This window comes from Gopherus evgoodei, chromosome 1 (genome assembly GCF_007399415.2).
Source record: "Gopherus evgoodei ecotype Sinaloan lineage chromosome 1, rGopEvg1_v1.p, whole genome shotgun sequence".
Lineage (NCBI taxonomy): Eukaryota > Metazoa > Chordata > Testudines > Testudinidae > Gopherus > Gopherus evgoodei.
Genome location: NC_044322.1, coordinates 34,873,761 through 34,887,365, shown reverse-complemented (window position 1 = coordinate 34,887,365; position 13,605 = coordinate 34,873,761). Strand labels below are relative to the sequence as shown.

General features: G+C 41.2%; 1 protein-coding gene across 1 annotated transcript in view; it reads right to left on the bottom strand.

The window, feature by feature from the left end:
* Positions 1–500: 500 nt before the first annotated feature.
* Positions 501–13,605, bottom strand: part of FDX1 (ferredoxin 1) — a 67,591-nt gene continuing 54,486 nt past the window's right edge. Inside the window, exon 4 of the mRNA XM_030561264.1 lies at positions 501–6,446. Coding sequence (XP_030417124.1) covers positions 6,332–6,446 — 115 coding nt within the window. The 3' untranslated portion in view covers positions 501–6,331. The remainder of the gene's footprint in view (positions 6,447–13,605) is intronic.

Below are 13,605 nucleotides of genomic sequence, written 5' to 3'. Positions count from 1 at the left end.
ATTAGGTTAAGTCAGCTCCTTCCCTCATTTGGGAAAACTAAGGATGAGTATAGTATACTCTGCCTTAGCTACCTAAGGATTAAACTATGACTGCATAAATTTGTCAGAAGATGAATGCAATTGTAAATCATCCTTTCCTTAGTCTTTATTTCCACATGATAGTTCACTCAGTAATATATTTTGCTATTTAAGTAGTCATTCACAGTACGTGAAGTCATTTAATAGGGAAATTAGAAAATACCATGAGCCAAAGTTGTCCCTACTGTAGTCCTACTGAAGTCAACGAGGTTACAGTAGATATGAAATTGGTACCATATATCTACCATACATGATGGGTTATTTACAATGATATATTTCTTTGTGCAGTCATAACATATTTAAGTGTATGCATTTCTTGCACCATTTACCTTGAAATATATAGTCCGCATTAAATCTAGGAACACATGCTATGGCAAAAGGCAAAAATGGAAGAAAATTGTAAAAGACAAAGTGTCTGGAAAATTGGTATAAAATAAGATTTACTTGCACATCATTTTTGACAACTGAAATCAGGTACAGCTAGGAGCTGTATGCATTTTCTCAAGTACATGCCAATTCCTCAGATCCACATTCCTATACAACATAGGACACTCACAGAAGTCAAAATGAACTTTGTGGTTTCTGTTTGCCTTTCTCTGCTGAATGAATTCCTCCTATGATCATATTCTACAAAATTTAAAAGAAAAAAAACCCCACACTGCAGGAGGCCTTCATGTGAAGTGCTAACACATTATAACAGCCTTACTCTATCTATACCAAAGACAGTTGGACGTTGGTTTCACATTTGTGTGGTGATACAGAGCTAGATTCACAAAGGGACTCAGACATTGCAAGACTGATCATCACCGTGCTTATATTTTTGATGCCTATAAAATCACTGGGATTCACAGTGTCTGATTACGCACACAGATTTCCTATGCAGTGAAGGGAGGGACATATGATTCACAAAAGCCAGCACACTAAGCAGCGCCCTGCCTAAACTAGCCAATGTGAGGGGAGTGTGGCCTAAGCTTTGAGCTCAGGGAGTTCAACACCTAAATTCAGGCTGGATGGAGGCATCTGCAGCTGCTGGGATTATCAGCTGTGCACACTCTCTTGTGGGGCAGAGGAGGAAGAGCTCTCATAACTTTTAGCCTAGAGGTTAGAATATTCATCTTGGATATGGAAGGACCCCACCCCCCAGTGCAGAGAAGTATCTGCCACTTCTTAGGTAAGTCTCCTATCACTGGGTTACAGGATATTCTGATCCGGGGCTGCCTCAAATCGCTGCTGCTAAAGCTTTTCCACTCTGGATAAATAATTAGTCACTGGGCCAGAGCGTGCAAGTGGACATATGAGAATGACTTTCTAGTCTGATGGTTAGAGCACTCACCCAGGGGAGCCAGTTTCCCTACTCCCATGACTATCCAAAATGGAACAGCTTCCAGAGGAGGGAGTGAGGGAGCCCCACACCAGAATATCCCATAGAGTATCTTTTCTTGCTTTATTAAATATATTGTAATTGCTTATTTCCTTTAAATAAAATGATACTGTGTTTTCAAAGACTTGCTGTTTGCATGTCAATCCTTTGAGTGGAAGGTTGTATCCGTGTCCTTCCAAGGGAATAGCAGGATGAGCCGGCTTAACGGAGTCCTCTGCAGGCTGGAGGCAAACCCCTGGTAGTAATTCTAGGGTAGGCCACCACCTTATTACCTATTTGGATGGAATAAATTGCATAATTGTAGGCAAATCATTATTGGAGTGCCTGATGTCCAAATTGTGGGTTAACAAGATGAAAACACCTATAACAAATGATGATGGAAACAGGTCAAGTTGCTTGCACTAATGAATGTTATAAACAAGGGCAAGAGAAGCAGAGAGACTAATTAATTCAACCAAATAAAAGGGCAAGTTGATACGATTAAAGGACTCAGTTGAAATCATGCTTGGTAAAAAGATAAAATGTGGAACTGGAAATTGACTAAACAAAGTTGGTGCGTCAGATATTAAGACCTCACAGGTAGACAAAATAATGAGGGGATGGGCTATTCCTCCCATCACTCCTGTTTTGGGTCCACAAAGAAAGACTTCAGAGGCTGGGGTGAGGGGGGATATAGAAGAGCAGAGTCTCCTGGAGCTGGCTGCTACCCCCCACTGTCTCTTGGGACCCCCGACCTTCTGCATCATAATCCTGAGGAATGTCTTTGCGCCAGAGAGAGGGATTCTGATAATATCACCCCACTACCAGCTCCAGCTGAATCCCAAAACACCACATGGAATAAAACAGGAGCAGACTTTATCAGCTCCAGCTCATTAACTTCTTCTCTTTTATACAAAAAGACAGTTACCATCTTTGACACTGACTGTCAAACAAGTGGGGGGGGGTTTCCTTCCAAAACTTTTTTCATAGCAACATTTACAAGTTCACAGCAAGGCTAGAAATCCATTCAAGGGCTTCAGGAGATGCAGAGTACAACTTTCCTCTAGCTCTTGGAAATGAAAAGACGAAGCAGCTGTTCACAATGTGTTTGATGGTTTGGAGGTCTCCACATTCGCACTGTGGCAAATCCCCAATTCTCCATTTGTGCACGGGATGTGCACATCTTCCATGGAACATCCTAATACAGTTGATGGTCATCCACTGTCTTTGGTGGAACAAGAAACCAGGCAGTTCATCAGTGGGATCATCTATGATGTGCTGGTTGTTTACATCACTCACTGCCCATTGCAGGCACCAGCTGTATTCTGAGTTGAAGCTGGGTGGGAAAAAAAAGGCTTCTTCAGCTGCCCAGAATGGGTTGGTGGCATTAAGTCAAGTGTAAGGCAAGTGAACAAGGTTGTCATGAAGCGGCAGCTTTTGGTCAGTGAGAGCTTTCTTGTACTCATGCAACATAGCCAGCTGTCACCAGATGGTTCGAAGACGTCCATGAGGACTTAAAACCAAGTCAGAATGGACTTCAGGGTGCCAGCCCCCTTTACCTGGATATCAAGGTCTGTATCCAAATGTCCTCCCCTAATAGGTGTGTAGTACTTGGACATGGAATAAACAGTGTTGCTGTTCATAGCATTCAAGCTCTGAGAACCCAGCTAGAGGTAGATAGCTTTTGCATGATATTGGTGCAACTCCTGATTTTATGGCTTACCTATTTCAAATGTTGTTGATAGGTAAGGCTGTGACTGAGAATGACTTTGAGGCAGTGGAGGTAGGATCATGGGCAATTACTTTGCCACAGCAGTTTACATTCCGCATCTTCATAGCTTCAGAACTGCTGAGATGGAAAGCTGACACCATTTTTGATGGATTGGGTTTGATCCGCCAGTACCGAATGTAAATTTTCCATTCCCTTCAGATCAGCAAAAAGGACGTCTTTCACTTCCTTGAAAGTTGCAGCCTGTGTCAGTGGTGCCAGTTCATTGGCATAAATGATCTTGCAACATGTAATACAAATTATTGGAGTGGATAATACTGGTAAGGCTGACCCCCATCCTAGAGCCTGCAAGACCCCCTGAAAAGAAACACTGCAGGGCAGGACAAAGTTGCTAAGAACCAGTGCTTGTACTGACTACATACATTGAGACTGGCTTCCAGCAGAAGCTTAAAACGCCCACAGCTTTTATCAACTTGTCATCAGCCTGAAACTCTTGCACAAGGACTCATTTCTGATGCTATCCAACCTAATTCAATGTGACAAGACATTTCTACTCATTAGGTCAATGTTTTTGGACTGTTCCATGATCTCTCAATTCAGGTTAGCAAAAACGTAGAGTCTGCACAATGGCTTCCCATAGAGATCAGTACTAGCACCGTTCCTTTCTAAGGTCTAAAACGTTCTCCAGGGAAAAGGAACAAGAAAGATTAAAATAAAAGCCTTACTTAATACTTTATATTTCAAATGCTTTAATGGTTTTTTCTTAAGATAAAAAGAATGTTTAATGGTATGTTTGTCATGGTACTAAGCAGGCTGAGGTCTCTGTATACGAAATCATAGACCTTGTTTAACTTTGTTTAATGTTGGACAGTGATGGGCTTATGTTCACACCTTTCATCCATTAGGCCTCCTGCCTCCCAGGTAAGTATCCTCACCACTGGGTTAAAAGTTTTGAGGGAAACCCTCCTTCTCTGCCACCCCCTCTCACCTCTTTTGTGTGGAACTAGGTGAGCTCGCCTGCAAGGCATGATCCAGTAAAACTACTGGATCAGGCGCTACATGCCAGTTCGGCAGAGGAACACCTATCTTCCCCGGTTTGCGCATGACACTGCAGCTTGGGTAGGAGAAAGTTGTCTTGATGCCTACAGGAAAGCTACAGTGTATATGCGCAGAGGCACAGACAGACACTTAGTGAGCTTTTTCTGCAGAAATGTAGGTGTCAAGTGAATTTAGGCACTTAGAGTTGGGTGGCAGGTGAGCAGAACTTTCTCACTACCTGCGGAACCTACATTTCAGAGTTAGCCACCTAAAGTGTCAGTTAGGCACCTAAATCCCTTTGTGAATCTAGCTCACAGTGTTTAAGTGCTTTGAGGTCATCACAATGAAAAGTGCCTTGTACCATAAATAAAACCTACTAAAACGTTCAGTTTTCTACAGCACATGATGCAGTTTGTTATACTACTACCATTCTAGTGACCTGAATTGCAAGTGTGTTCTTAGTCAAAGTGTAAAGAGCTGCTATTCAATAAAATAAAATCTTAAAGTATTTTAAGTGATAGTACTGCCTTACATAAAGAATTCAGAGAGGAGACAGTGGGACTCCCTCTGATATTACACTCCCACCATCCTACAATGTTATTCACAGAGCAGTAACAGACGAAAAGACAGAGCTCAATATCTATTTATATTTTATCTTGAATATATTTCCTTAATTTACCTCTTCTTTTTGTTCTGCTTATGTCCCAATGAGGCTTCAGAATGAATATATTCCTGCTGTGTTTTGTCAGACCACTCAACCAAATATTTTTTTGAAAATCCAAGTAAATGAGCTTTCTCACCAGAACATATAGGATAAGGGGTAAAGTCTTACATAGATTAAAAATGGATTAGGTAACATGAATCAGTATAATAAGAAATGGTTAGTGTAAAGGAGCACCCCTGAAATCAGAAGTAGAATGAGTGTTTTTGAAATATTTAGAAGAGAAGGAATTCCTTGAGTATGTAAAAAGATGTTGATTCACTCTAAGAAGTGAAGAAGGATTTAGTCAATCCTGGGTAACAGACAGCAAATTCAGTCTATGAGTTATAGGTACTGCATAGTTAAGAAAGGCAATTCTTTTTCACATATAAATGAAACATGAAAAAACCTTTCACATAAAAAAATCTAGGGGCCAGTGTTGACAGCTCGGATACTGTACTTGATGACTATACTTAAGTAGTCAAATGTGAATTAATGTTCAGCTATATACAAAATAAAGATTTCATCCAAATCTAAAAATGACTTTATACACTAATGATATGACCATTATATTTCATGGTAGTTGACACACCTAATAATGTAGCCATGAAAACGGAAAAAGTATACAATGATGGTTAAAAGCATGAAGTTCAGATTTTTTTCTTTTTCTGGGGGTGGGTGGGAATCTAGAAAGGGTCAAATATTTAGTAAGGGCTTAATCCTATGCACACAGTAAAGGTAGGATCTGGCCTCAATGGGAAGATAAGAAAATTGCTTTTATCAGGTATTAGACACTACCAGCAGCAGGACTGGACTGGATGGAAACATTATCTCAACAGTATGTGTCATATTTTATCAAGATTTCCAGATTTAGGACATGCCAGCTCCACCTGTCTTCCTAATTACACTTTCAGTTGCTGTGAAAGCACCATACCATCAACCAGCAAATTAGCTCTCTTTGGATATTCTTGTTTCTACTACAACACATGAAACGCACAGGGAATTAAACAGAAGAACAGTCTGTGCTACATTTGTCATCTGTTCAGCACCCTAATGTTTCTAGGCCTAAAACCCTAAAAACCAAATGGTTTTGAATCTATTACAAAAAAATCACTATTTTAGTGAAAAAGTCTGGTTTTCAAATACAGCTGAAAAAGAAAAAAAAATACTTCTTTACATAAATAAATTCATTAATGACTTCTCCAAGTCTAATTTGGTCAACATTTTACAGTTCAGCTTCACCTTGTTAAAAAGTATTACTTCATTTTAAGAATTAAAATAAATGGTTCCATAAAGAAAATTAAAACAGAATTAACATTGATATCAAAAATAACTCCCATGATTATGCAAGTTCACATTTAAACATTCAGAAATAAGTTATAAAAATAGTTAAAAATGTCATGAAAAGCTCCTAACAAGTTTTATTTTAGGAATTCTTGCTCATATCTATGGATTGTCTAGCATCAGCAACAGCTTCAGGTACTCGAACAGTCATGTTGTTCATAAATTTCTTCAAGCAGATCTGGCAGCCCAAACGAGATCTGTAACAAAGAACAACACGATCTTTAGTTCTAGCCATATACTTATGCTGATGGTGTTTTAACACTGCAGTAACACAGCATGGGGTTAAAAATCTGATCTTTCAGAGCCCATTCATATGATACTCAGTACCGTTTACCCCTCCCCCACCCCCCAAAAAAGTGCATTTGTAAAAAGCTGGCAGGCTGTAAATACTGTAGCATAAAGATGCAAAATAATACAGCTAAAAACACATTTAATTTAGTCCTTAATGTGAACTGGTAGACTGTGTTACCTCTGCGGGGGCGGGGGGGGGGGGAAGAGATATTTAAGATTCTGATCCTGCAAGCTGCTCCACATGAGTAAACCATTATGTTCACTGAAATCAATGGGGTTCTGCCTGGGCGTATGCACATGACACAGCTTTAGGGAGAGGGGTCTAAGTTTGAAAATCAGCAGCATGGGGTAGTTAAAACCTATGGTGCAGATTCGCAGCTAGTGTAAATTGTCATAGCTCCAATGAAGTCTTCAATGAGCTATGACAATTTACACCATCTGAGAATCTGCACCGCACAACCTCTTCTACTTTATGTAACTGGTTTTAAATCCTGTTAGGTCACTAGTAATTTGAGATTTTTTTCAAGCAGTTATTGTGACAAGTTGGTTGTTCTCAAGTCCAGTTTCTAGTGGAAAGTCTAAATCACATTATACAGCAATTGGTATAAAAAAGGACTAAATTTTCTGATGATTCAGGCAGGTCACACAACTGGTAAATATTCATGGAACTATGCAGGAGGGGTAGGGGGAGAAAAATCAGCCTTGATCTGTACTTCTACCTATTCTTTAGCTAGGACCTCACTCTTCATTGTTGTCAATTCAGAAACTGTATTTAAAAAAAAAAATGGAAATAGTGGAGTGAATAGATCTGGCACCCAAGTAGACTGAATGGAGTAAATATTTTCCACAGGTTACTTGGCTTTGCTTTTGTCCTTTTGATCCTTCGTCACACTCAGGAGCTCTCGCTCAATGCCCCTTTCTTTTCTTTCCTGTCTCAGCCTCCTCATTTCTCCTGCCTCTTCTCCTCTTTGCGTATATCCTAAATAAAACTTTTTTAGCCTGCTCAAGGAGATTAACCAAGGAAAACTGTACTTTCCAAATGCTTTGACATCCACTCTCCACATCCCTCCAGTCAAGTTTCTTCTCTCTCCACCTCATTAGAAGTGTTGCCCTCACTAATGACTGTTTCCGAAGAGTCCTCTCTTCTCCGCAATCTCTTTGTCAGAGTGCTGGATCACCACATGCCAGATTGAATCCTACTGTGACAGAAAGCCTCTTTTCTGTGGTCACAGGGCAGCATGCCAAGAAAGGGTTAGTGAGCAGGAAGAAAAAGTGAAAATATAATGTGCCCCTGGATGGGGGATGACATGCTGAAGCTTTTATCAGATGTACTCTAAATAGAACTAATGGATAGTCCAGAGTTCTACAATAATAGTAAATAATCCAGAATAAAAAGGAACCCAAGTGTCCAAGGGAGAAATGTGATTCTGTTCTGTCCAAATAGACAATCTTTTCTACTAAGCTTCATGTATCAGTTTTGTGGTGTCTTTTCTGCTTTGGAACAAAATGCTGATACCAGCAGAACAGCTCCTTTTCACTACAATCAACCAGCCAGAATCCATGCTGAGAGATGCAGTGAAGCGGGTTTGGGCTGAAGGATCTGTCCATTGTTCTGGGAAATTGTGTGCAGGATCTGAGGAAACGTTACTGATAGTCGGATAGATAGCTCAGAAGATACCAAGATTGCCATCTAGTGCTATTAGGATCATTAAACTATCTTGTCTGAGCTTTCTCAATATTAGAGGGATTGGTGAGGAGAGCATCTAATTGAGAGCCAGGGCTCACATGTACATGCACACACAACCCCTCCCCCAAACAGAAATTTGGACAATGTTTATTTCTGTTGCAAATAAATCCATGATTGGTTGACCCTATTTGCAAAAACATGAATGACTTGAGTCCTTGATTCCCATGTGATTACATATGGACAATAGTCTGCTAGGGTGTTTTGTAATCCTAGAAGGTTCAGAGCTACTGAAGTGATTTGATACTCACTGCATCAATTTGACAGCTGAATCACTTCTTGGCAAAGGGTGAACAACTGGACTCCTCAAGTGGTGGTGCTGATTTTAGCTGGGTCCCAGGGTGAGGCACAGGGAACTCCCTCAACTGTACTGTGAAAATACTTGGTGCCTAAAGTTGAGCTAGTGGCCAGTACAAAGGAGCGTAGCCTCACATAACAGTAGTGACTCAGGAAGCATCGTTCCATGAGATCACTCAATACCGTGAGCTCAGAGGCAAGAAGGTTGGTATCCTGTGCAAGACACTAGATATTAATGGCACCAGGGTGGAAGATGCTGATATTGAAAAGATTGGTTCTGGTACCGAGAGCACCAATTATGGTATCACAATTTCAGTAGAGACAGGCTGAAACTGTTCCTTAGACAGTACCACAACTCAATCACTGGAGTCTGAGGATACCAGACAGATCCATTTTGGGATACATGCTATTTCTTGGGGTGAAATAAAAGACTAGCGGCACAGCTGTGTCTGGCCCAGGTCAGCTGACTTGGGCTGCTAGGGCTCGGACTGCAGGGCTAAAAAACTGCCATGTAGATGTTCAGGCTTAGGCTGGAGCCCAAGCTCTGGGATCCTCCTCCCTCACAGGGTCCCAGAGCTCAGGCTCCAGCCCATGGCTAAAACATTTATATAGCAAAATTTACAGCTCCACAGCTGGAATCACCTGACTCAGGCCAGCCATGGGGGTTTAAGTGTTGTGTAGACGTACCCTTACAGGCAGTAAAATATGGTGGTTTGAGTCTCTTTCTCTTAGCAGCTCCCTTAGAAGGTGACCTTTTCCTATGCTTTCCCAGAGCCATGCTTTCTCATACCCTTCTCAGTAGCCGACAAAGACACGAAGGCAAGAACAGTGATAGTCTTTTCAGGAGCAGAAGCATGGGTGCGAGCAGTGGAACAAGAGCTTACCAAAACACGTTCAGAGGAAACCTGCTCTATTCCACAAGGGTCTTGTTCATCCAGATCAAAAACAGGTCTTACTAGACAAGTTCGTCAGAACAGCTGTTTAGGAGAACTTCTCTTGCCTCTGTATTCATTTAGAAAACAATCTGCAGATTGAATATTTTTCAGGGATATGCCCTTTACCAGACAAAACAGAGACATCTGATGTCTATCACTAACGGGCATAGCTACCTCATAAGAGGGGCAATATTTAAGACTGGGATATTTGAGCTTAGCCATAAGGACTGAAGACCGGTATTGGATATAAGAAAAAACAAACAACCCTCCCCCCCCCGTGCTAACTACCTGCACACTAATCTAAATATTATATAAACTAAGAGATAACTGGAGGTAGCCAAGCAGGCAACAAATAGACAAACTCCTCATAGTTCCATCTCACAACCATGAGCCGTAGCAAGGTATTGAGGGATGTTTGGCCCTACCCTGCCCTTTATGCTCTTGAATGGGAGGGTGCAAAGGTACTCAGGGCGCACACATGACCCCCACAGACACTGCTAGCCAAAAGATTGCGATCTAAAGTGCATGGAGTAGCTATACAACTGGAAAAGAATACATATAAACAATCTGAAGAACTACTCATAGTCTAAATATTGAAGCCAGTATTTAAGGCTTTCAGTTGTGCTTTTACTCAATTAGGTTGGCTTTTACTCTTTTTTAATAAAGCTAAGTTTGGAAAACGAAACAGGTAGTTCATCTCGAATAATAAAATATGAAAGTAAAACACCATTTCAGCTGCTGATAAGCACTACTAAAAGCCCTAATTGGCTACTGGTTTTAATTTTGAAACCTGGGCTGGGGAGAGGAGCAGAGCATCAAGAGAATTCCTAAAACCTTTTAAAAGTAACACACACACACACACACACACACCATAATTAGCAAGGTACCCCAAATGTAAGACGTTGGCTTGTAATTATAGCTAGAAGTTCTAGTGCCAAAATTACAAGAGCCAAAAGGTGCATTTCTTTATGTAACAATGGTTATAAATAATTGAAAAAGGCTTTTAAAAATATATGCATAGAAGGAGAACTTCAGATAAAGAGGACGTGAAGTTATTTACTCAGTGGTGTTTGGTGGTGCTACAGAGCAGTTCTCCTCTGCATACAAAAAGGAGTTTGATGAAGCAAACCTCTCCCATCCATCTGTGATTACTTGTAATGATTTCCAGGGTCAGTTGTGCTATTAATAAATATTTTCTCTCCACATCTTAGCAGTATAACTGAGAAAGAAAGTATACAAAGCTAGGAATTCTGGATTATATGTGACAGTGAAGGAAGGCAGTGGGTTGAATAGCTCAGATGCTAAGGTTGGCTGAAGAAAAGCAAAGGTGACGGAGTGAATTTGATCTGGAAAATAACTGAAAATTATGTAGGGGTAATAATTACATTTAAAATATGGGGAAGGGTTAATACAAAAACAGTAGACAGGCAAGGAAAATATTTTTTTTAAAAAACATGATTTAAGAAACTATAAAGAGTAAATAGGCAAGAAGTTAAAAAGAAAAAAATTAAGAAGTGCATCTAACATTACCTCAAACATTTTGCTTGACTGTTGCCTTTCTATTCTCTCTCAAATTAAATCTCAGGGCTGGTCTACACTACGGGGGGAAATCGATCTTAGATACGCAACTTCAGCTACGTGAATAACGTAGCTGAAGTCGAATATCTAAGATCGGATTACTCACCCGTCCTCACCACGCGGGATTGATGTCTGCGGCTCCCCCTGTCGATTCCGCAACTCCGTTGGGGTTGGTGGAGTTCCGGAATCGATATAAGCGCGCTCGGGGATCAATATATCGCGTCTAGATGAGACGCGATATATCGATCCCCAAGCAATTGATTTTAACCCGCTGATACGGCGGGTAGTCTAGACATAGCCTCAGTGTACAATACACAGGCACAGCAGTGCCCATGCATTGCATATTGCAAGGCTAAGGCCTCAGACTACAAGTTTTTCATCACATGAGCCATATCACCCTATATCAGGGGTCGGCAACCTGTGGCACGCGTGCCAAAGGCAGCGCACAGGCTGATTTTTAGTGGCATGCTGCTGCCAGCCAGGATCCCAGTTGCCGGCCCCTTGCCAGCCCGCTGCCGGCCTGGATGGACGGAACCCGGGCCGGCAGCGGAATGAGCTGCTCAGCCCGCTGCCAGTCTGGGATTCCGTCCGCCGCCTGTGCTGCCTGTCTGGCACACGAAACCTTTTACTGGCACACGAAACTTTAAATTAATGAAGGCTTGGCACACCACTTCTCAAAGGTTGCTGACCCCTGCCCTATGTTTGCACAGTAACAGTATCACCAAGCATAGTGATCCTGATTGGAGTTTGTGGGCAGTACAGTAACTCCTCACTTAACATTGTAGTTATGTTCCTAAAAAAAAATGCTACTTTAAGCAAAATCATGTTAAGCAAATCCAATTTCCCCATAATAATTAATGTAAATGGGGTGTGTGTGTGTTAGGTTCCAGGGAAATTTTTTTTGCCAGACAAGACTAACAATTTAATACTGTACACAGCAATGATGATTGTGAAACTTGGTTGAGGTGGTGACATCAGAGGGTGGAAGGGGGTGGGATATTTCCCAGGGAATGCCTTACTGCTAAACAATGAATTAGCACTCAGCTGAGCCCTCAAGGGTTAACACATTATTGTTAATGTAGCCTCACACTCTACAAGGCAGCACGAATGAAGGGAGGGGAGACAGCATGGCAGGGGGAGACAGAGACACACATTGTGTCTGTGAGAGAGCGAGAGAGACACATGCATTGCCCCTTTACGTACACTGCCTTTTTAAGTAAATCAGCAAGTTGAGACAGCAGCTGCTGCCAGCAAGCTCCCTCCATCCTGAGCCCCGTCATGTGTTCCTCCCTTCCCCACCCCCTCTGTGGAGATAAGGTACAGGAGCAGCGGGGGCAGAAAGGGGATACCCTGACATTAGCACCCTCCTCCCACAAAGCAGGAAGCTCCCAGGAGCAGCACAGGGCAGTGCGGGGAGGGACAGTTGAACTGCACGGCAATTGGTAGCCTGCTGGGCGGCTGCCACACACGAAACTTAGCGGAGCTAATGGGGGGCTGCCGGTCTACCCTGGTTCCAAGCCCCCGCCAGCTAGCTCCAACGGGCTGCTCTTTCTGCAAGCAGTGGACAAAGCAGGCAGTTGCCAAACGACGTTATAAGGGAGCATTGCCCAACTTTAAACGTGCATGTTCCCTAATTGATCAGCAGTGTAACAACTTAACCGGGACAACTTTAAGTGAGGAGTTACTGTACTGCAATAGAAGTCATATCAGTTTCACGTAAGGACAGAGGGGAAACAAACGCCTATAAAAATAGCATTTAATATTCTTATTTAAGCATTTCATAATGTTCTTCCTGTAGTTTAGCAATACCATTAGCAAGACAATTTTCAAGTTCATTCATAAATTAAAAAAAGTGGTGTCTTAATAAATGTCTTTAAGAGACTGTGACAGCATTTTATATTCTTGCTCTGTTACATTAAAAAAACCCTACCTTACTAAAATTTAAGTCCATTAAAATGTACATGTAACAGTTAACATTTAAAATTTTGCACAGTTAGATTGAGAGGCAATTAATGTAAGTTACACTATAGCTTTTAGCATCAGTTTTAGAAATTTTTAGATCAATTAAAACATATCAATTTTACATGTCCAATCTTCCGCATAGGACCAACATTAACTTTATTCACACTGCCTCTGTTTCAAATATACTGATTTTAGCAGCGCCAATCTAGAGATACTCTCTCTGACTTTAGCCTAGTTTCACTGGACCAAAAGTGACTAACTCCACCAAAACAGTCCCTACCACCAAATACAGTAAGTCTGATGCTAAGATTCACTAACTCAATTTATTTTCTCATTACATGAGAAATTCAGCTCTAATTACGAGAGCAACGATTCAGAACCAGCAAAGATATTCAATGGAGCCAGACGTTCATTAACACAACAAATCATTCTGTTATCTTAATAAAAATATCCTGCAAGTTACTCTCTCTCTTTTGGTTTGCTGGAACAAAGAAAGATTTTTTTTTAAATGAAAAAAACTTCCTTTGTTTAGGAAAGACTTGCATTTGA